The 23,317-nt window shown below is 42.9% G+C and overlaps 1 protein-coding gene across 1 annotated transcript; it reads right to left on the minus strand.

The window, feature by feature from the left end:
• Positions 1 to 422: 422 nt before the first annotated feature.
• On the minus strand, positions 423 to 20,830 carry Fem1b (fem-1 homolog B). Its single transcript, XM_040740363.1, has 2 exons — positions 20,580 to 20,830; positions 423 to 6,352 (listed from the first exon to the last, which is right to left on the minus strand). Exons 1-2 carry the CDS (start codon positions 20,825 to 20,827, stop codon positions 4,717 to 4,719), a joined length of 1,884 nt encoding a protein of 627 aa, XP_040596297.1. The 5' UTR covers positions 20,828 to 20,830; the 3' UTR covers positions 423 to 4,716.
• Positions 20,831 to 23,317: the final 2,487 nt, after the last annotated feature.

The following is a 23,317-nucleotide window of genomic DNA, read 5'->3' on the forward strand; positions in this document are numbered from 1 at the left end:
GTGGCTGTAAATCATGTGAGCGTTCACTATCACGTTACTTAGAAAATTGAAAACCTAAATACCCACCAATAAAATCTGGATAAACGAACTTTAAGACCATATACAGAAGTAAATGCTATAAAGTTGTATTTTTAAAATGTATATATGGAAGTGAAAACATGCTTAAAATATTAAATAATGAGCATAAGTCCATCTGCATTTTCAAGTGAAAAGAAATTATATATACACACACAGAAAACTTGCAATGACTGGCTCTACAGAGTCCAAATGGGACACAGGGAGAGCTTGGTTTTACTATTTGAGCTTTTAATATAGGATTTACACACACACACACACACACACACACACAACTTCAACAACCCTTCTAGAAGAAACTCAACAAAAGATCTCACACTGAACAATAAAGACACAAAACTTCAAGATACTTTTTTTTTCAAACATTTACTGAACACAACACCATTTTTCCTTTTACACAGCAAAGTTGTTAGTTTCAAATTAGCTGAGCCATTAGGACTGTCAATTGCCATGAAATCAAAAGTGATTCTACATGTCAAACTCAAACAGAAGACATCATGCAATATATAAATCACTATTAGACCTCGGGTGCAGTCAGCAAGGTTACTATGCTTATTAAAGTCACATAAATGGCTTAACAAGAGTGCACGATAGAATGACGTCACTGGCTTGTAATAAACCATGGTGAATTACTAGACTACAATGATGTAGCTCCTCTGCACCGAGGACGGCAGGGTGCGGTGAACATTACAAAGGACAGGGGCTTGCCACTAGGTTAAGGTCAGATTTTACTCCCCAGCTATGTACCTCTGAAAAGATTGGTTAGGAAAGCTGACAGGGAGGGTCCCCTCGTCTTTTCTCCTCTACCAATTACTGAGCACAACAAAAAAAGCCATGCACACATTTTATAACACCCAATAAGAAAGGGATACAAAACCTGTCTTGTTTCCTTGCCTTGCAGGCTTGCATCCTCATGCCTTCATTTTTCTGATGAGGCCATTCATTCCATGATTCACCCCCTAAAGGAAAGCTGACAGTAATTTAGCAGTAATCACCCCTGCAACACATCAAAGATATAGTCCCCATAACCATCAAGTCACTGCCCCTTCCCAATACACTAATACAAAGGTATACTCCACAGACCTAGGACTAGAGACCACATTTACTTTACATCTGTAAAAGTCAATGTATCAGCATTGTCACTGGAGGATTTGTTCCAGATCCCAGGGTTGGGAAAAGGATGTTGTATGCCCCGTCCCATCTCAAGGTTTGGGCAGGTCTACCAGAAACGTCTAAGGAAGCTCCTCTGAGTATGTACATAGTGAGGGGCTGTAAGATGATATCCAGAAAGGAGCTGTGCACTTTCAAAGTGGGAGTGGGCACAGCTTAGAATCTGGACTGAAATCAGTTCACAGAGCAAAAGGCAGAGTTGAAGGTTTTACTCCTCCCAATTAACGTTGCAGGAAGTCTTGTCAGTGAGAAGGGTGCGCTACTGAGCGCACTGGCATCTGGATAGCTGAGAAAGAACACTTCCGATTTTTAGAAGCCTGTCATAATAAAGCACAGATGCTGTCATCCACCTACTCAGAGTCCAGCCACTGGTCGCTTCTCAACCAGCAAAGGACAGACTACACTGCTCTGGCTGTCCTATTCCAAGAAGGAAGCTCTTCAACTTGAATTATGCAAAGCAGCCTGATGCCAAGGTGCTCCCTCAACTACGAAAAATGCTGTCCACCCAGAACTGCTCTCTGGAACTTGAATTTTCAGAAACATGTGTATAATATACAGTGTTGCCTTTAGGGAGGCATTGCTCCCAAATTATAGTTTATGTCAGTCAAACAATGCTGTCATGCTTAAAGTCCTCACAGTCACCATTTATCAACTATTAGTATAATGAGATCAAAACCCTTCTCAGAAACTAGCAAAACCAAAGCTTGGCAGATGGGCCGGCAGCTTTTGGGTTTGCATGTTTAAAGTCCCCACAGTGGGGAATCTTTGGATGGTTGGGCTGTGACAGCAATCAGGGTAGACTGTAAAAAGTCATGGTGTCAGAGTCAGTTACCCCTTCTTCAGCAAGTAAGGGGATGGGTTTGCTGCCCAGACTGGAGTTAGTCACTTACACCAAGTGTTCAATTCCTAACTGCATAAAAAGTGGAAAGCACCCTTCTGCACTCCTGGCACATCCAAATTTATGTGACAATTTACATTACACGACAGAGAAAGTGTTCTGGGAAATCACTAACACTGCCAAGGAAGAGTTACAATTCAAAGCATATTTCTACCAATAACAAACATCAAATGACAGGCATGGCTACAGGAGAAACCCAGTGAGCCAGCTACAAAGCTATCACCTTCCACACCTGTTTATTTTTCTTTAAGAACAGAAGTTTATGGAACATTTGGCTGAGCTTTTTTTAAAGAATTTTACCAAAATAATGGAAAAACCAGGCATGAAGATGACTTCTTCCAATGATGGCTTTACACAGGTGTTCCCCAAAGCAAATCTGGAGTGACATTAGACACAGAATTAGATCCTCAGCTGGAGTGCACAATGTGCAACTATAGTTTAGACAAATCTAGCCAGTTTACCACCAGCATGTTCAGTTTGCTCCACCTTCTCCAGCACTGTCCTCCCTGCTTCAAAGCTGTCCTCAAATTCTATCTCTGAATATGCACATATTATCATTATCCTCATATATAAATAATGTCTAGAACAGTGTTGGTCCTGGGAAGTGAAGGGGAAAAATGTTTTTAAAACATGCAACATTATCTGATACTTTAAGTTTGAGTGTTTAAAAACCACACACATTAAAAAACGGAACCAACTGAATACTGTGTCACAGCTATTCCTCACTGTCCATATTGGGCCTTAGAGTCCAAAAAGGGAAAACCTGACCTGAACCTGGGCAGAGGCAGGACTGACTCACCTGTGCAGTGTGTCATCTCTTCCAGGCCACTGAGAGCTGCCAGAGCAAGGTGAGACATGAGTCATTGAGTCATGTCAGGAAGGCCAAGGTCAGAAGTTCCCAAATTGGGGTCATTCCAACACCTCCCTTTAAGTCATCATTCCTTGTAAACTCTCAAGTTAGGAAAATAGAAATCTATTACCATGAAAGAAGTCACCATCAGACACTCCTAACTGAAGCAAGAACACACACAAAGCACAAGTACAGCAACTGTGTCTCACACCCTTGGAGCAGGAAGTTTCAAGTCTCTCCCGCCCTCCCTCCCAGGTATTTCATTTTGTGGGATATCTCTGTTAAGGCCCTAGGTGCTGATTTTGGCTTGGTCGTTTTTTTATACTGCTCCAACTGCAACCTTTCTCATACATTTTAAAATGCAATATCCACAGGTAAAATGTGAAATCTTACAGGTTGTTTAAAGCTTATATCTGATGTTGCATCATGACAATGCTTTTCACTAAAGAAAACAAGAAGCTGTGGGTCTTCACTTACGGTACCATGCACTAGGGGTAGCTCGGGCAGTCATTTGGCACTAGAGAAAAATTACAGGAACAACTAGTTTTACTTTCATTATCATTCCCAGCATCAGTAGAAGCAAGTATTCCTTAACTTGAATTTCTGTGATGCTTAAGAGAAAAATCACAGAATACGAGAACTGAAATGTTGCTGATAAAAGAAAGCAAAAAACGAAGACCTCAGTACCACATTCTGTGGTAGAAAAGTCTGCAGCTCTGAGACATACCTTCCATGTGACAGAGAATCATTTTCCTCATCAAATACTTCATTTCCTATACCCTACTCCTGGGTGTCCTACATCTCACAATGGACTAAGTTAAAAAACGACAGAAGTGTGTCCTCGTTCATCTTACACCTAACAGGGAGACAGAAATAAATGCCCTCTGGAAAGGCAGTTTCCAGATTTTAAAGATACAACACAAGAGGAAAGGGCTAAAAGGGGACAGAATATCTAGCTATACTATGACAATGATTCATAATACAGCGTACTCCTTATTTAGATCTGTGAGCAAAACAATCAAATGCATGACTGCAATTTAGATCCATCATTAAAACAGAGACCGGAAGAACTCAAGCCTAAGGGTAGAGTCTAGCAATGTCCACAAGGTTGAGCTAAGATTACCAGTTAGAAGACACTACCCAGCATAATGCAATTATTTCCATGAATTCAACTTTCCATCAATAACTGCACATAATTTCCAGATTATTAATCAGTAGCTAAGTGTTTCGAGTCCTCCTGGTGTAAAATGTGCTGTACCACTCTGCACGCACAGTGAGAGTGAGAACCATCCACGCAGGGCACGAGCATCTCCCATTGCTCTCAGTGTTCCTTTTTAGTTCATTTTCTTCATGAAATCCTCAAAACTGCTGCACAGATGACATGCTGACACCAGCTTAACAGAAATACTTTTGTAGGCAGCTGTTTAAAACATCAATTTTAAATCACAAATGCCCCCATTACACAAAATATCTTACATTCATCCCTTTAAAAAAAAGAAACAAAGAAATGTCCCAACACCTTCCAGTTACACCTCAACAGTGCTGCTTCTGTTTAGTGTGCTGAAATCAATACATGAGACCAGAGCCAAACGGAACCAAGGACGGAGGGGCTGAAAGGGCAGTGGAAAGGAAAGGACAATTTATGAACACATACTTCTATTGTCTGTGATTAAAGTCCTTTACTTTTTAGCACCACATTAAACGATTTTACACATCCAGTCACTTAATGAAATCCAACAAACTCTTCAAGAGTCCGGGGGATCTGGTCTTGGTAGTTAATGTCATTAGCCCGAACTGCTCGGGCAGCCAGGCACTTGAGGCTCATCTTCATCTGAGTTTTGAGTAGTATTTCAGACACCCCAGTCGTACTTTTGTCTAGTGGAGTCTTATTCTGCTTGTTTGTCATGTCAGTGTGTGCGCCGGCCTCCACAAGGCTGATGATGATGGAGTGCAAGGTCAGAAAGTCACTGATGGGCCTGTTGTACTGGACGATAATGTGGAGGGCACTGTTCCCTTCATTGTCCACGGCATTCACCTCAGCACCACAGTCCAGCAGGAGCTTCGTGACCAGTGCGTTGGGAAAGCTGCAGACGTCATTGGTGTGGAAATCATCAACTGGTGTGTTTGAGTTGACAGCCAAGTGTAGCAAGGTGAAACCTTCCCGCGTTCTGGGGTCCAGGTGAATCAGGTTGTAGATCTGCTTGTTAATTCTGCACTGGTCTTCTTCGCTACACTGTGTCTTGGTGGAGATGCACACCAGGTACAGAAAAGTATAGAGGTTACACTCGTAGTTGTCCATGGCACTATGGACATCAGCATCGGAGATATTTTTAACTCTGTTCATGCTCTGCTCTATTTCCAAAACACTGCATCTCAGAACACATTCTATGTCTGGGGCCTTCACAGCTTCATTGAGGTGTATCATCTGTGAGAAGACTTGAGCAAATCGAAGCAGATCCTTGTGGGTGTTTCTATTTCCTTTCTGCCTGAGGTGTAGTGCATGAAGCCACAACTTGATGCACTGCTCGAACTCCATGTTATCAGCATAGACAGCCCCTCTGTAAATGATAGGGTGGGAAACATCAATGTTGTCAGCACCTAAAATCCGTTCCCTTACTATAAGGCCCTCCATGTGAAGAGCATCTCTGTCTTGCCGAATGGACTCCAGTTCCTGGGGGTTCCTACACTCAGTTCTGTTCCCATACGCATGGATGGGTGGGAGAACCTCTTTTTCAAGAATGTTGTCACCATCTTGAAACCTCTCCAACATGGCTAAATATAAATAGTGGTATGTCTTCATGATGTCATAGTTCTCACGGTCATTTGCAAAGGAGGCACCCAAAAGCTCCAAGGCTTCAATCCGACTTCTGCGGTCACAATCGGCATGAGAGAGCAACAGTTCAACAACATCAGCTTTACAGCTTTCAGCAGCTACCTTCAACGGTGTCATCCCATGGCCGTTCACCACTATCGCAGCTCGCCATTTTATCAGCTCTTTCACAATGTCAATGTGACCAGCCTCGGCTGCAAAGTGCAATGCTGTGGCTCCACAGTGTGCTTTAGCATTGGGATCAGCGCGCTGCTCTAAAAGGTATCTGACCACATCAGTGTGCCCCTTATATGCTGCGATCATTAGGCAGGTGTTGTCATACTTGTTGGCAATGCTGATATTGGCATTATTTTCGACCAAATATTTCACAATGTCCAATCTGCCATCAAAGCATGCTGCCCGCAATGGGGTTGAGTTAGTGACTGTGGTGTGGTTCACATTGGCTCCATGACTAACAAGTAGTTTAACAACCTCAAAATGTCCAGCTCCTGCAGCACACCAAAGAGCAGTGGCACCATCAATGACATACCTGCACACAGAAAGAACAGTCAGTCAGACAATGGGCTCACAGGCTCTGACATATTTAAGAGGGTACATCCACAGACACTAATTGAAACTCCACTCTCCCAAATATTAATAAAGCATCAATTTGAAGAAATAAAACAATTTTAGCAAAACATTTTATACTAGTATGAAATCAATAAAATTATTGTTACTTTTACTCCTCAAGTTCATTTTTTTAATCTAAAGAATACTCTCTACTGGCAACAATACACTTCAAAAAACACAAGAGGGGCTGGGGCCAGGTGTGGTGGCATATGCCTTTGGTCCCAGCACTTGAGAGGCAAAGACAGGCAGATGTCTGTGAGTTCTAGACCAGCCTGGTCTACAAAGAGAATTCCTGGATAGCCAAGGCTACACAGAGAAACCTTAAAACACACACACACACACACACACACACACGAGGCTGAGAAGATGGTGCAGTGGGGAAAGTACTTGCTGTGCAAGCATGAGGGTCTGAGTTCAAATATGCAGAACACATTCAGTGCCAAAGTGGCAAGTGTCTACTATCCCAATGTTACTACTGTGAGATGGGAGGTAGACAGGAGAATCCCCAGAAGCTTATGGGCCGGCTAGTCAGGTGTATACAGCATCTAACAACAAAGTAACCTGTCTCAAGGTGGAAGGTGAGGTCAAATACCAAGGCACATACAGATTTACAACCAAAAAAAGATTTATTTTCAAAAATATTTGTTTCATAACTAGCAAAATATAAGCAATGAAAATGTTAAGGCTGGGGGTCATCACAACAGAGGAACTGTATTAAAGGGTCTCAGAATTAGGAAGGCTGAAAAGCACTGACCTAAGATTACCTGACCTACAGCAACAAGAATGAACAATCACTGGTCCATAAATACAGACAGCTGGCCAGGTGATAGTGGCACACGCCTTTAATCCCAGCACTTGGGAGGCAGAGGCAGGCAGATCTCTGTGAGTTCAAGGCCAGCCTGGTCTTCAGAGCAAGTTCCAGGACAGCTCCCAAAGCTACAGAGAAACCCTGTCTCAAAAAAAACAAACAAACAACAAAAATACAGACAGCTGTATAGTGCTTTCCTTTGCGAAAGGTATTGGATGGCAGGATACAGATGAAGCCTTATTAAATATGCTAAGCATGTAACTATAATGCTATATATAATAAATAAGCTTTATAGCATGTCATGTAAAGTTAAGACGTGTGTGTATACTGTATATATTGCTGAAGTAAACCATTATGGGATAGCAAGAGCAGGAAACACTAGCATTTAGAAACTTCCCAAGTACCTCCCTGACTTGAGATTGTGGACACTGAAGCTTTGGTTATCAGCTACTCAGGGCCTCTGCTACAAGAAGGTTTGCAACCTCTACAAGTTAAGTTCTTCTGACAAGTCCAACCTTTACCACTTTTCTCCCAATCTCCTTTTCCTAATTTTAATCCTACTGATAATGGTTTTATGAAACCTAAAAAGATTTTTGCTGAATCTTTTAGATTTGCTGTGCTAGAACCAGTAAGTATACCTGGCAATATTAGGGTAGAATGCTGACCAAATAATTATCCACTACAATTAAGCACACCAAAAATCTATTAATGAGCTTCTCACTACACAAACCTTATGTTGTGATGCAGGCCAAATTACAACTCCCACAAAGTGAGAGGGTGCAACGCCATAATGCCTCTCCAAAAGTCAGGTGTTAGTTACCACAGCAGCTTAGGCACCTCCCTGTCTCTTCCAAATTCCAGCTCTCATGAAAGAGACTCAACACTTGGCAGCGGCAGGCTACCCTGCTCTTCTGCCTTCTACCAGGAACAAAAGCATTCTGCTCTACAGGATGAGGCCCTCACCAGACAACCCAACCGCCCTTCATCTTCACCATCCCAGCCTCCATGATATGGGAAATAAATTTCCACTCTAAGACTCACCTAGTCTTAGATATTCTGTTATAGCAGCACAAAATAACTTAGAATAGCAGCTGGGCATGGTGGTGTACACCTTTAATCCCAGCACTTTGGAGGCAGACATAGGTGGATGTGAGTCTGGGGTCAGCCTGGGTCTACAGAGTACATTCTAGGACAGCCAGGACAAACAGAAAAACTCTACCTCAAAAATAAACAAAATATTTAGAAAAATGTAAATTAGCCCCCATTAACACCACAGAAACAATATCACCTATCCCTTTTCTAAAAAAATTACATTTATTAGCCAGAAGTACTGTTATACACCTTTAACCCCAACAATCAGAAGACAGAAGCATGTGGGTCTGATTTCAAGTCCAGCCAGGGCTACATAGTATATGTGTACTTGTAGCTGTACCCCAAATGTGTGCATATGTAATGTACTGGCACAGATGTCACTGCATATCTGGAAGTGAGAGGACAACTTGAAGAAGCTGGTTCTCTCCTTCCACCATGTGGGTCCCAGGGATGGAACCAAAAGATGAGGTCTGGTCACAGTGATCTTTCCTGGCTGAGCTATCGCAGGGCCCTGGCTTTGTGTTTTGATACAATGTGTTAATAAGGGCCCTGTCTTTGTGTTTTGAAACAAGTGTTAATAAGCAGTCTGGAAAAAGTCCTTTTGAAATCGAAACAAGTGTTGATGGACAATGTTTCCTTGCAGTTGATATTTTTTATGCTATTCAAAGACCTTCTAGAGTATATGGTCCTATGTAAACCTACTAGTTACCTATCTGTAGGATGGGCATGATAAAAGTATCTACCACATAGGGCTATTAGCAAGTTAGTATACAATATAGCTCAATCTTCACAATACAGCACTAGAGACATTAAAGTATTTTATATGAACAATTTGATACATTTGAGCTATTTTTCTTTAAAGTCAGCTATACCTCTTTAAGTCTATATAGCTTATATAGAACTACAAATCTAGTAAAATTCAAATTTAAAAATTTTTTAATTTATCATGTGTGTATATTTGTGTGATCACGTAGCATAGCATGTAAGTAGAAATCAGAGAATAATTTGTGGGAGCTGGTTCTCCCTTCTTCCAGTTATGCAGGTTCTGAAATTAAACTTGGCGGCAAGTACTTTCATCTAATGAGCCATCTCGCCATGAATCTTGAGTGTACAAATATGGACTCATTTTCTGATCCAAGTGTAAAACATGGTCACCCTAAATGTTCTTGTGCTTTTTTCTAGTCAGTTCCTCCCTAGATCATCTGCCTGCATATGAACTTCCTATTAATGAAGCCATGCAGCATACTACTTCATAATTGGCTTTTTTCACTATCTATGAGTCTTCCATGTAGTTGGACATATCAGCAATTTCTTTTTGAATGTGATATAACATTTTATTGTATAAGTGTTCTACAGTTTATTTTTGGTTTTTCTGAGACAGGGTTTCTCTCTGCAGCCCTGGCTGTCCTGAAACTATAGACCAGGGTGGCTTTGAACTTAGAAATCTGCCAGCTTCTGTCTCCTGATTGCTGGTATTAAAGGCCACTAACTACTTCCTAGTTCTCTACAGTTTACTTATCCACTGTCCTCTTAGTTTTGTTTCCAAGGATTGACTTTTATAAATACAGTTATTGTGAACATTCTGTTTTGTTTTTGTTTGAGACAGTCTCAGTATGTAGTCCTGGATATATCCTGGAACTCACAGAGATCCACCTGCCTCTCTCAAGTACTGGAATTAAAGGCACAAGTCACCATTGCCTGGCAGTCCATGATCTTTAAAAAAATTATTTTTTTACATTTATGTAGGAGGGGAGGGGACAACTCTCAGGAATCAATTCTCTCCTTCCATTGCATAGTTTTATGGGACTGGACTCAAGTTATCAGGCTTAGAGGCAAGCACATTTACCCACTAAGCCATCTTGTCAACTCTTAGGCTGAGAGAGATAGAAATTAAAGGAAGGGGGGAGGGAAGGAGACAGGGAGGGAGACAGGGAGGAAGACAGGGAGCGAGGGAGGGAGGGAGGGAGGGAGGGAGGGAGGGAGGGAGGGAGGGAGGGAGGGAGGGAGGGAGTCTCTAAAGTATTTGCTTTTTGCCTAATGTATGTGTATGCCACATCAGATCCTCTGGAACTGAAGTTACAAGTGGTTGTGAGCCTCTATGGAGTACTGGGAATTACACCCAGGTCCTCTGGAAGATCAGTAACTTAACTACTGGGCCATCTTTCCAGGCCCATGTGAGGTAAGAACAAAGGCTGACTTTCTCCCATACAGTGCTCCAGCACTGTTTATTTAGAGTGTCTCCTACCTGAATTTCACTGGGGTTTTTCTTTCCTTCCATGGTGCTGGGGACTTGAACCCAGGGTTTCATGCACCTTACGCAAGCATTCTACCACTACACTATATTCCCAGTCCCACTGGAGCCTTTTTCGTTAGTCAGTTGAGTTTATTTCTGGAATGTTATCTTGATACATACTTTATCCTTGCATCAGTAACACACTTAGTTATCGTAGTTATATTTTTACACACTTTTAGGGATGGCCTGCCAGTTTTCACACAGGTGCATACACATGGAGCCTGCTAGGAGTATGACTGGGGTAACAGCAAATGTATAGAGATCCCTTCAGTGAAGTTTTTACACTCTGAGGCTACTGAGACTTCTAAACCGTGAACTTGGAGTCTTTCTGTTTGTTATCTTCTTTATCTCAGAGATAGTTTATAATTTTCTTTTTTTTGGTGTAAATTTTTTATTTTAATTTTAAATAGCTTGTTTTACATGTCAATTCCCTCTCCCTCCCCTCCTCCCACACACATTCCCCCACTCCCCACCCCCGTCTCCCCCAGCCTCCCACCCTATTGCCAATTCCTTCCACATAGGGGATTATCTAGAGTCTGTCATTTCACTCAGGGTAGGGTCCAGGCACTCTCCTAAGAGTCCAGGCTGAGAGAGCATCCCTCTTTGTGCTATGGACACACGATGTCTGTTTGTATTCCAGGGATAAACACTGATCCACTGCTCAGGGTCCCATAGGTTGCCCAGTCCTCCTCATTGACACTCACATTCGGGGGTCCGGATCAGTCCCATGCTGGCTTCCCAGCTGTCGATCTGGGGTCCAAGAGCTCTCCCCTGTTCAGATCAGCTGTATCTGCTGGTTTTGCCAGCCCATTCTTTGTCAATTTGCTCATCGCTCCTCTATCTCTGTCCTTGGGTTCAGTTCAGTGTTTAACTGTGGGTGTTTGCCTCTGCTTCCATCAGTCACTGGATGAAGGCTCCAGGATGGTTATAGACATCAAGTTCATTATCAGGAATGGGCATTCGGGGTGGTCTCTACACTATTGCTTAGCTTGCCAATTGGTGTCATCCCTTTAGATCACTAGAGGTCACAATGGTGCCTGATCTGTCTTCTAACCTATGATTCCCTCTTCCCCCTATTTTACTCCCCCAGTCAACCTTCCTGTTCCCCCATGACCTACTCTCTCTTCCTCTTCTCCTCCTCTCTATTTCCCAGCTCCCCCTCCCCACACCCCTCGCCGTGTTCCCCATATGTTCAGAGGATCTTGCCTCATTCCTCTTCTCTTGGGTACTATGCATATCTTTTAGGTTCTTTCCTGTTTCCCAGACTCTCTATCAGTGGAAGTGCAGACTGGCACTATCCTGATCCATGTCTAAAATCCATATATGAGTGAGTACATACCATATTTGTCTTTTTATGACTGGGTTACCTCACTCAGGATGGTTTCTTCCAGTGCTATCCATTTACCTGCGAATTTCAAGATTCCATTGTTTTTTTCTGCTGAGTAATACTCCATTGTGTAAATGTACCACATTTTCTCTACCCACTCTTCAGTTGAGGGGCATCTAGGTTGCTTCCAGGTTCTGGCTATTACAAATAATGCCGCTATGAACATAGTGGAGCAGATGCCCTTGTTGTATGAATTTGCCTCGTTTGGATATATGCCTAAGAGTGGAATTGCTGGGTCTTGTGGTAGATTGATTCCCATTTTCCTGAGGAATCTCCATACTGCTTTCCAAAGTGGCTGTACGAGTTGGCACTACCAGCAGTGGAGGAGTGTTCCCCTCTCTCAACATCCTCTCCAGCATAAATTGTCTTCGGTGTTTTTGATTTTAGCCATTCTGACAGGAGTAAGATGGTATCTCAGAGTTGTTTTGATTTGCATTTCCCTGATGGCTAAGGATGTTGAGCACTTTCTTAAGTGTCTCTTGGCCATTTTAGCCTCTTCTATTGAGAATTCTCTATTTAGATCTGTACCCCAACTTTTAATTGGATCCTTTGGTGTTTCGGAGACTTGCTTCTTGAGTTCTTTGTAAATTTTGGAGATTAGCCCTCTGTCAGATGTGGCATTAGTTTCTGTTTGTTATCTTGTTTATCTCAGAGATATCTTGTAATTTTCAATGCAGATTTTTTTCCTTTGGTTTACTACTAGAATGTGATTATTTTATGTTAGTCTTACAAATGGTATGTTATGACAAAGAAAAAAAATTAACTGAACTCTGTATATTAAGTGAAATTTAAATATTCTAATTTTAATTAGAATAAATTTTAATTAAACAATTGTTAAAAGGCACAGCTGACAATCAGGAAGCTATTCTCATCTAACATTTTGCTGGCTCTTCACACTCCCCTTTTTCTTTGGGTGATTTTCTAGCTTAGAAATTGCTATGTAGCTTAGACTGGCCTCAAACTGGCAGTCCTCCTGCCTTAGCCTCTCAAGTACTGGCATTACAAGTATGCACCAGCATGGTTGGTTCTGAATAAATCCTTAATTTACAAACAAATAAATAATGAAAATAAAAGTGATATTTTAAGCTAGGTATTGTGACACATGCCTAAATGGGAATTGGAGGCAGAAATACTGTAACTTTAGGTCAGTCTTTGCTGTATAGTGATCCAGTATGAACCTTCTTCCCAAAAAAAAAAAAAAATGACAATAAAAATACTTTTGTTTTATTTCATTTTTGAAACAGGGTCTCACTATGTAGCTACTGACTGGCATAGAACTTACTAAACTCCAGAACTCAGCTGGCCTGTCTCTGCCTCCCAAGTGAAAAAAGGGTAGTATTTTAAATGCTACGGTTTAAAATAACCTAAGTAAAGGACCTACTTTAATATAACACTTTGTGAGATTTAAATAGCTTATATTTGTATTCCTAGAAAATAATAATTTCATCTTTTTAAAATCAATATGTAGGGTCTAAGGATGCAGCTCAGTTGTAGTGTTTGCAGAGCATGTACAAGACCCTAGGTTTAACCTCTAGCACCAACAGCTTCCTACTTCTCATATGCAAACACTAAAAAGCAATAGCTCCTCCAGCCAGTGCAAGGACACATTGTAGCTAACCATGTTGATACCAACATCTAATAACTATTTTTTATACATTGTATTTGTGTTTGGGAAAGTGTGTGTGTGTGTGTGTGTGTGTGTGTGTGTGTGTGTGTATCTGTGTGTTTTCTCCCTGCCTCCAACCACTGTATGAGTAAGGTATCCACAAAGGCCAGAAGAGGTGGTCAGATTCCTTGGAGTTGAGTTACAAGTGGTTCAGCCACTTGATGTAGATTCCGGGAACCAAACCCCAGTTATTTGAAGAGTAATACAAGCTCTTAACAGCTGAGCCATTTCTCCAGTCCCCTCTTTTAAGCATTAGGGGAAGAAAATGAAACAAAAATCAACTACAATGGTTTCCTGACCTCAAATTTCCCATAATCTATGGTGAAAGAATAATAATTAAATTTCAAGTACATATGTACTTCACTTGATTTTTTTGAAAATTATTATTAAATTTACCTTTTGTTTTGTTTTTTTGAGACAAGATTTCTTTATGTAGTTCTAGATGTCTTGGAGCTCACTATGTAGACCAGATTGGCCCCAAACTCAGAGAGATCCTCCTGCCTCTATGTCCTGAGTGCTCAGATTAAAAGCATGCACCTGCACACCCAGCATTGTTACTACATTAATGTATACATGCACATCATGACATGAGTGTGGAGATCGGAGGACAACTGGCAAGAATTGGTTCTCTCCTTCTACCTTGTGAGTTCCAAGGATTAAACTCAAGTCCTCAGTCTTGGTGGTTAGCACCCTTCCCCATTAAGCCATCTTGCTAGCCCTTCACTTTTTATAATGGAAAGTACTTGGTCACTTTAACTCTTTTCCCTGGGATAGTCTGGTAATTCCCATTTTCCCTTTATTCATATAGAAATGTGACAAGAATTATACAATTTCAATAACCTACTCTTTTGTTTGTTGTATGTATTTATGTTCTCACAAAAAATGTATGTATACTTGTGTGCATTATGAACATGTGTGTATAACCTATACAACCCTAAAACAAAAATACCAAATGTTTTAAGAGAAGATAAGCTATGATAAAAATGAATGCACCATTTACTAAGTTCCCATGAAAGAAGCACTGTAGAACAACGATCTTGGAGCTGGTGAGATGGCCCAGTCAGTAAAAACACTTGACACACAATCCTCTCAACTAAGTTCAAGTGCTGGAACCCACATATAAATTAATTATTAATAATTGGCCAGGTAGTGGTGGCTCATGCCTCTATTTCCGGCACTCAGGAGGCAGAGGCAGGCAAATCTCTGAGTTTGAGGCCTACCTGGTCAACAGAGCGAGTTCCAGGGCAGCCGGGGTTACATAGTGAAGCCCTGTCTCAAAAAGCAAAAACCAAAATAAAACAATATTAACTATTAAATAATTATTAATAATTTAAAAAGCAAGATCCAGTGGTTCACATCTGTAATCCCAGCCCCAGCACTGCTAAAGCAAAATGGAAGGTGGGAACAAGAGCCTGCATCCACAACTCCACAACAGAAAAAATGAGAGACCCTACCTTCAACACAAAGCTAACGGAACGTAAAATAAATAAACCTGTTTACAAACTGATCTTTCTAGTCTTGATACAAAATTTTAATGCAAGTTCTCTACTATATTTTTATCCTTTAATAAACAGTAATCTGATCAATCCAATCTCTTCAAGAGCAAAGACATCCACGAAGTATGGAGATTTTACAAGTGAGCGGGTGTTTCTACTACTCCTTTCCTGGTTCAGGCACTAAGAAAGAAATAAAAACTCATTAGATGTGCATGATCAGCGCCTTAACTAAAGTTCTGGAAATCATTTTCAAGACCAATTGAGCTCCCTGACACACTGCCAATTTTTTCTAAGCAAAGTTGGTGGAGGATGTGGCATTTACTGGGTGTTAATCCTAGCACTGGCTTGGAAAATAAGAACACTCAACAAAAGACTTCAGCATTCTCCCACCTCCTGTCTTCCCCACCCATGCCTCAGCAAACCTGCTCAAGAACAAGCGGTTCCCAAACTCTGGCACAAAGGAGTCAGTCGTCAGAGCCTAAGTCAGCACAGTTCTTCCACAGCTGCGGGAGTTTTCTTTCGTTCTGTGCCCTTTCTGTAGCTCTTCTTTACTCACCTCTGCCAATGCCAGTGTTCATATGCTGAGCCATAAGCAAAATAATATCAAATAGTATTCCAAAAAGTGTGAACAAGGAATCAAATTAGTGACATGAGGCTTAATCTAGAGCAGTGGTACTCAAACTTCCTAATGCTGTGACCCTTTAGTTCCTCATGTTGTGGTAACCTCCAATCACAAAAGTATTTTTTGTTGATACTTAACTGTAATTTTGCTACTATTATGAATCATAATGCAAATATCTGATATTCAACCCCTTGAAAGCGGTCACAGGCTGAGAACCACTAATCTGGAGGCTAGCCTATGAATCCACTGTGGTTTCCAAAGAGGTTATAAAAGCTTTAGGTAGAACATAATGTGATGGTCTGTCAACTACAAGGATCTGGAACTACCTAGGAGATGAGCCTCCAGGCACACCTGTGAGAGAAAGATTACTGAGCCTCCAGGCATGTCTAAAAGGAATTATACTGATTTAGGTAGCTTGAGATAGAATGGCCCACATAGAAAGCAAGCAGCACCATTCCAAGCATGGTCCTGGAATGTATAAAAAGGAAAAAAGTGGGCTGAGCACCAGCAGCCATCACTCTGCTTTCTGACTGCAGATGTGATAGGAAAGATGCTTCAAGGTGCTGCTACCTTGACATCTCCATGACGGACCCTTGAACTGTGTGAGTGGAAATAAAATCTTTCTTCCTTGAGTTGTTTTCGTCAGAGTATTTTATCATAGCCATATGAAAAGAAACTAAGACATACAGTCTTCAAAAACAACAAAAGCAAGCAAACAAACAAACAAAAAACCCAAAACCCTAAAGAGGATGTGGCAGCACATACCTGTAATCCCAGCACCAGGAAGGACTTGCATTTTAGGCCAACTTAGGCTATACAACAAGTCCCTATCGCAAAAGTTACTATAACAACACAAATAATTTTAGTGTCTGTGTCTCTCTTACACAAATAAATATATACACAAAACACAGCATACTGAACCTGTCATTACATGGACACTGCTGTGCAAGATGAAACTAAAATGTGAGACATGCTACAGCAAAGTCACCAAGCAAACACCTGAAACTTTTAAGACTACACTTAGTAAACAATAGGATAAATGAACAACTATTCCAAAAACTTGTGAAGATGTATGTAAATAGCTACAAATTAGAAATATTAAATCTACTTTTGTATACACAAAGAGCCTTATTGGCTCCCACCTGGTCATGGGTATCAAGTGCCAACAAAATCTAAGGGAAGAAATTAACTTTTCAAAATCCAACCCCAGGGTGCAAAGTGGTAGACCATCTGTGTAACATGGGTAGAGGCTCTAGGTTCTGTGCCCAGTGCCATAAAAATTGTTTTTAAAAACAAAAACTAGGTTGAGCATGGTGGTGTATGCTTTTGATTCCAGTAGTTAGAAGACAGACCTCTGTGCAAGGCCAGTTTGATCTATATAGCAAGTTTCAGGCCAGTCAAGGCTATATAGTGAGATCCTGTCTCAAAAAAACAAAACAAAATAAAAGGCTAAGAACTAGAGATATGGCTTGGTGACAGCACATACTGTCCTTGCAGAAGCCCAGAGTTCAGATCTCAGGACCCAGCTTGGACAGCTCACAACCATAACTGCAACTCCAGGGGATCTGATACCCTCTTCTGGACTTTCCAGGCACCTTCACTCACACAGGCAGGACCCCATACAGACATAATTAAAAATAAACCTTTTAAAAAGCTGCTGGGCGGTGGTGGCGCACGCATTTAATCCCAGCACTCGGAAGGCAGAGGCAGGAGGATCTCTGTGAGTTCGAGGCAGGGCTGGACCGATAGCCTCCAAAACAATACAGAGAAACCCTGTCTCGTAAAAACCTTTAATACATGAGCTTCATATTGTTACCAGCACTCTGGCTAACAGGCTCTAAATGGCTGGAATTATTGCAGTGAAAAACCATCTCATGTGTAAATTACCATCTTTTCCTGGTTCTCAAATGTCAAAATCTCTGAGATAAACAATCTTCTCAGAAACTGAGTCAGCTGAGATGTGGTCATGAACTTCAATCCTTCTCTTTCATTAATTGGTAAATTTGTCAAAAATAAAAACCTTCCATTTTTTTTCTCCACAGAATATGACTCAGGATTGGACGTACTACAGGGATTTAAAGAATCAAATACCAAGCTATTTTAAATACAACAGCTCTTAGCCATAACAATCCATAGGCTAATACAGACTCCAGGAGCCTCCTCTGGCAAAACTGCAAATGGTGGCAACACTTCAGGCTGCAGTTTCACTAGTCTCCCTTAGTTTTTGATATAACAACATCAAAACCTGATCTCCCCATCCTCTCAGTCAGAAACCCACTCTCAAGTGATCTCTTTATCCTCTTAGTCAGTACCCCATGCTAAAGTGATCTCTCCATCCTCCCAGTCAGTACCCCACACTATCAGTTGATCTCTGCATCCCAATATATCCCATATTCTCTTTCTCAACTGACTGTATTTCCCCTGGCCCTCATACCCTTTCTCAATTGATCTCTGCCATCTTCCCAGTATCCCATACTCTTTCTAAATTGTCCTAGCTTAGATCTCTTCTTGCAATAAGCACTGAAACATTGAAGGACACCAGACTGCTATCTTCTCTTCATGTCCCACTGTTCTGTAAAGTCCAGCTAAAATACTACCTCCTCTGTAAAGCCTGTATTCTCCACCACCACACAGATGAGCACTTCCTCTTCGTCTGTTCTCCCTCAGCAGCCTCAAAGACTCCTATAAGCCTAAACAGCAGGGCATCTGCAATTACTCATGTTTGACACACACCCCCAGCCAAACTGTCAGCCTCTACAGTGGGAACCGTGTAGTTTCATTTGTCTCTGAATACAGACTCCTACCAAAAGCTTGGCACACAGTAGGTGTCTGACAACTGTCTGCTTTAGAACTCCTTAATCTCACTAGTTTTATGCAGAATGGTGAACAATATATTCAGATACACAGGCTCAAAACTGCATTTTCAATCATTTCAGGAGTTAGGGGGAAGGGTAGTTGTTTGTTTTTAGTTTGGGTGGGGGGTTGCTTTGCTTTTGTTAACAGGCTCTATGTATTTCTGGCTGGCCTGGAATTCACTTTACATACCAAGATGTCCTCAAATTTACATGATTTTCCTGCCTCCCAAGTGTTGGGATTACAGGTGTAATAACCACACTTGGTATCAGGTTCTTTAAATTATCACCTCAAAACAGCTTTCTCTTTGATGATCCAAGAAGACAGCATTAGCCAGAGTGTTTCTAAATTATTAAGATAACTAATCTCTTCTCTGCCCAGATCTCAGCAGGGTCCTCAGCAGCAGCTACCGCAGGGATTCATTCCTAACTTAGTAGATACAGGTGTTTACATAGTGGGGACACCATGCTTCACTCATCTAGGTGTATGTAAGGAAGGCTGTGAGATGCTGGAAATTTCCAGGACACAGAAGCCAAAACTGAATGAATCAGGTTGCCATCTTTGCTCAACACCACCTTCCTACTATCTACAGTAGGACCAAAGGTAAGTCACGACCCAGGGCTGGCACTGCATTAGACTAAACAGTCCAAACCATTTCCCTCTCATTTAAAACAGAACCAAAAGCTTTTATTGTTTAAAGGGAAAAAAAAAGCAACCAAATTTTAACATTACCCTAGTCATCTTAAAACAAACAAACAACAACAACAACAAAAACCATAAAGTCCATACCTATAATGCTAGCATTTAGGAAGCTAAAGCAGATAGGGAGATTCCAGGCCAGCCCGGGCTATGTGGCAAGACCTGGTTTTGAAAAACAGAAATAGAAAAGAAAGAGAGACAGAGACACAGAGAGAGACAGAGACAGACAAAGATGGAAGGATGGATGGACAGACAGACGGACGGACACAAACATACATACTGCTTTTCAAAAAAGTTTTTGGTCAGGCAGTTTTTACTAACCAAAACTTAATTCCATCTATTTCAAAAGAAGAAAACGCTAAAATATTAATAACTTATTTACTTTCGGATCAACAAAAAATCAATGTGATCAACAAAGCAAACTCTGCACGCAGCTGTAATGTGCCAATCATTCCATAATTCTTCAGCACAGGGGAAAAAAAGATAACGTCAAACATGACGATTCTGTTATCTTGCCTCCCAAAATATGTACAATTAACCTCAAAGGAAAAAATTTGACTAGAATAGTAATTTTTGAACGATATTATGTGTTCCTGAAGCCTTCCCACCACATCACCTTATAACGTGTAATTTCACAATGGAGTAACATCTACACCAAGTCCAGAGCCACCTGTGCAGCCAAAAACACCGGCCAGCAATGTGGGAGAGTCAGAATCGTGTCTAGAGATGCCCAGCTGCATGACGAAATTAAGAGTCTGCATTTACTACTCGTTCTAGGGGCTTATTTCGAGAGAAAGCCCTAGCGACCTGCTTGAGGGTCGACCCGACCACACCGGAGAGCCTAAGTAAAGCACCAGAAGGTCTTCCATTTTAAATGCTGATGTCGTTAATGTTCCATCTTGGTTAAAACGACAGGGCTGACAGAAAGGTATAAAAACCTAGATAGGCAGCTACCACTCCGACCCTGCATGTTCGCTGACTAATGGAGAAGACTGTAGATCTCAAGACCCAGGGTGTGGCTACCACCTACAGGGGGAATAGGGTAGGAACGGATTAGAAAAGACAGCAAAACATAGCCTGGGAAGAAGAGGTAGGCATCAATGGGGACTGAAAGGGGGTATGAAAAGGAAGTGCGTCCACACATGAAGATGGGGGAGCTGGGAAAATAGGGGATCCAGGACTTGGGAGGTCCGCGCGCGTCCGAGGGAGGCTGGAGTTGGGGTGTACCTACCCGTCGAAGCGGACGGTGCCAGTCTGCTGGGTCTGCACACGGTAGTGTTCTAACAGCAAGCGCACCACCTTGGCGTGCCCATTGCGGGCTGCGATGATGAGGGGTGTGGAGCGCTGTCCTCCCTGCTGACTGACATAGCCCAGCAGGTAGCGGATATCGCTTTCCGACCGGTTAAGGAGCAAGGCAGCCAGTGTGAGCACCTTGCCCTCGCTGGCCGCCTTGTACACATAGCCAGCCAGGCCCTCCATGGCCGCCGCCAACTCCAACACCCGTTTGGTCGCCACCGCTGCTGCTGCCTTGCGCCCCCGGAGGCCGCGTCCGCCAGCACTTCAGACCCGGGCCCTCACAGCCCATTCAACAGGGCGCCGCCGCCGCCGCCGCCGCCGCCGCGCCCAGGCAGCAGCGCGACCCAGCGAGCGCGGAGACACAGAGGTGGCCAAGCGCCGCCGGGGGCACAACTGTGACCCGGCCCGGGCGACGAGGAGGACGGTCAGGGCCGCCCCCCGAGGCCCCAGGCACCGGCCCTGGGCCGAGGAGATCTCCATGGCGGCCGCCGCCCCGGGCCTCAGGCCGCCTCCTTCCTGCGGGCTGCGACAGGCGCGCGCCCGAGCTACGGGTCGCCGCTGGGGTCCCGAGAGGCCCACGCGCGCCCCAGATGGCGAGCGATGTGCGCGCCTGCCCAGCTCTCGACCGGAGGGCCCAGAACGGCCTCCGCTTCTCCCCTGGCCGTGGGAAAACAGCGGGCACTCGCCCACCGGCAGTCGGAAGTGGCGAGGAGGGCTGCCGCGAGCCGCGCGTGGGTGTTCGCGGAACGCTCCGGCAGAACCAGCACCGGAACTCAGGGAGAGAGGAAGGCAGCCTCCGCAGACAGGGCCGGAGGGAGGGAGGGGGGGGGGAGTGGGAAGGACGCTTAAGTAGGTATCGCTTCCTAAACCGACCGGCAGGCAATCGAGGCTCCCCTAAAGAAAGGTTCCACTATTCGCAGTTAGCCGAGCCCTGATTCTGGGCTTGAAAGTCTCTAGTGTCCTTGACGCAAGAAGCTGTCTCCTCATTCCCACAGGACCCTGGGATCTTTAGTCAAGACTGCGTCGGAGAGAAGGCTACTTAACCTATGGGCTAGAGAGCCCACCCAATTTTATGACTGTTAGCGTGGAATACTTTCTGCCTATGATTGCGAGTGAGTGCAGGGGGAAGGGTTAAAAGTACCCAAAGAACCACTTTTGAAAAATGTCTTTATGTCTCTGAGCCTCCGAAATTTGGAAGGGCAGAAAAGCCGCTGCACTTAGAAGGAACCTGACCAGACCTCCCAGGAAAGGGGGATTAAATGTGTAAAATACCGAGCTAAGAGGCAGCAGTCATAGCCAGATTGAACTAGTCCTGAGCCTACAGAATCTCCGCGTCTCACATACGTCACAGAATTGTTCGGATTTGAAAATAGCATTTATCCAAAGAATGCTATAGGTCATCCATGTATCAGGCTTTGGTTGGCATCAAGGATTTCTTTCCTGAGGTTTGTGTGGAGGAAACAGACAAATGATGCGGAGTAGTTGGATTAGTATCATTACCATGTGCTATAAAAGAGGGATGCGGGTTTGGATTATGAGTCTGCGTTTGGGTGGTCAGGAAAGACCTCCATGACAGGTGACCAGAACAAAGGCTGGGCAAAGGAAATAGCTGGTACAAAGATCCTGACCATCTGCTGAGCGCGGAACAGAAAGTAGTGTGGCTGTCTGTGTACTGTGAGAATAGTTCTAAAGAATGAAGTCAGCAGGAGGCAAGTCCTGTGGGCCCAGTGACCTATGCAAACGGCTCGGTTTATTCTGCGATGGCATCTGGAGAGTTTTAAATAGGAAAGTGACAAGAAAGTGTTTTGTTTTGTTTTGTTTTAAGATCACGTTGCTTGCTGCTCATGTGTGGAGAGCATACCCCAGGAAGCACGAGCAGAAGCACAGAGGCCAGTTAGGAGAAGCTGGGATTCTGATTAGTGGAGGGTCAGGCCACTTCTCAAATTCTCTTCTGTTCTATGGCACAACAACACTGGTTTGTGATCCCTATGCAAATGTTGGGGTTGTACGCCTCCTTACAATACTAAACAAAAACAGCCTTGGAAATAAGAACTGAGGATGATCGTTTTCTTTTTTAAGGATTTATTTATGTATTTTATGTATATGAGTATTTCGTCTGCATGTACACCTGCATGGCAGAAATGGGGGAAAGTGGGGAAGGTCAGATCCCTCGTCTTGTGGTTACTTTAATTGAATTCAGGACCTCTGAAAGAACAAACAGTGTTCTTAACCACTGAGTCATCTCTCCAGTTAGTGAAGATGAGATTACTACAGCTAACATCTCTGAAATAACTGTTGGGCAGGGGAAACTGGCTCATTTTGTGCTGAGGCTTCAGGATGAAAAAAAAAAAAAGCAAGTTATTGACCCGATGTTTTTGCTTTGCTTCGTTTTGTTTTGTTTTTGTCAACTTGTCACAAGTTAGAGTCATCTTCGAAGACAACCTCAGTTGAAAAAAAATACTTCCATCATATTGTCTGTAAGGAAGTCTGTGGGACATTTTCTTGATTGTTATGGGTGGGGGGTTCAGACCACTGGGGGCAGTGCCACCCCTGGGTGGGTGGTCTGGGGGAGGAGGGGAGGGAGAGGGAGCTGGGATTGACATGTGAAGCAAGCTTGTTTCTAATTTAAATTTTTTAAAAAATGCATTTGTTACAGGGTGACTTGTTCTAGCT

Source organism: Mesocricetus auratus, unplaced genomic scaffold, assembly GCF_017639785.1.
Source record: "Mesocricetus auratus isolate SY011 unplaced genomic scaffold, BCM_Maur_2.0 Super-Scaffold_100691, whole genome shotgun sequence".
In the NCBI taxonomy this organism is placed as follows: domain Eukaryota; kingdom Metazoa; phylum Chordata; class Mammalia; order Rodentia; family Cricetidae; genus Mesocricetus; species Mesocricetus auratus.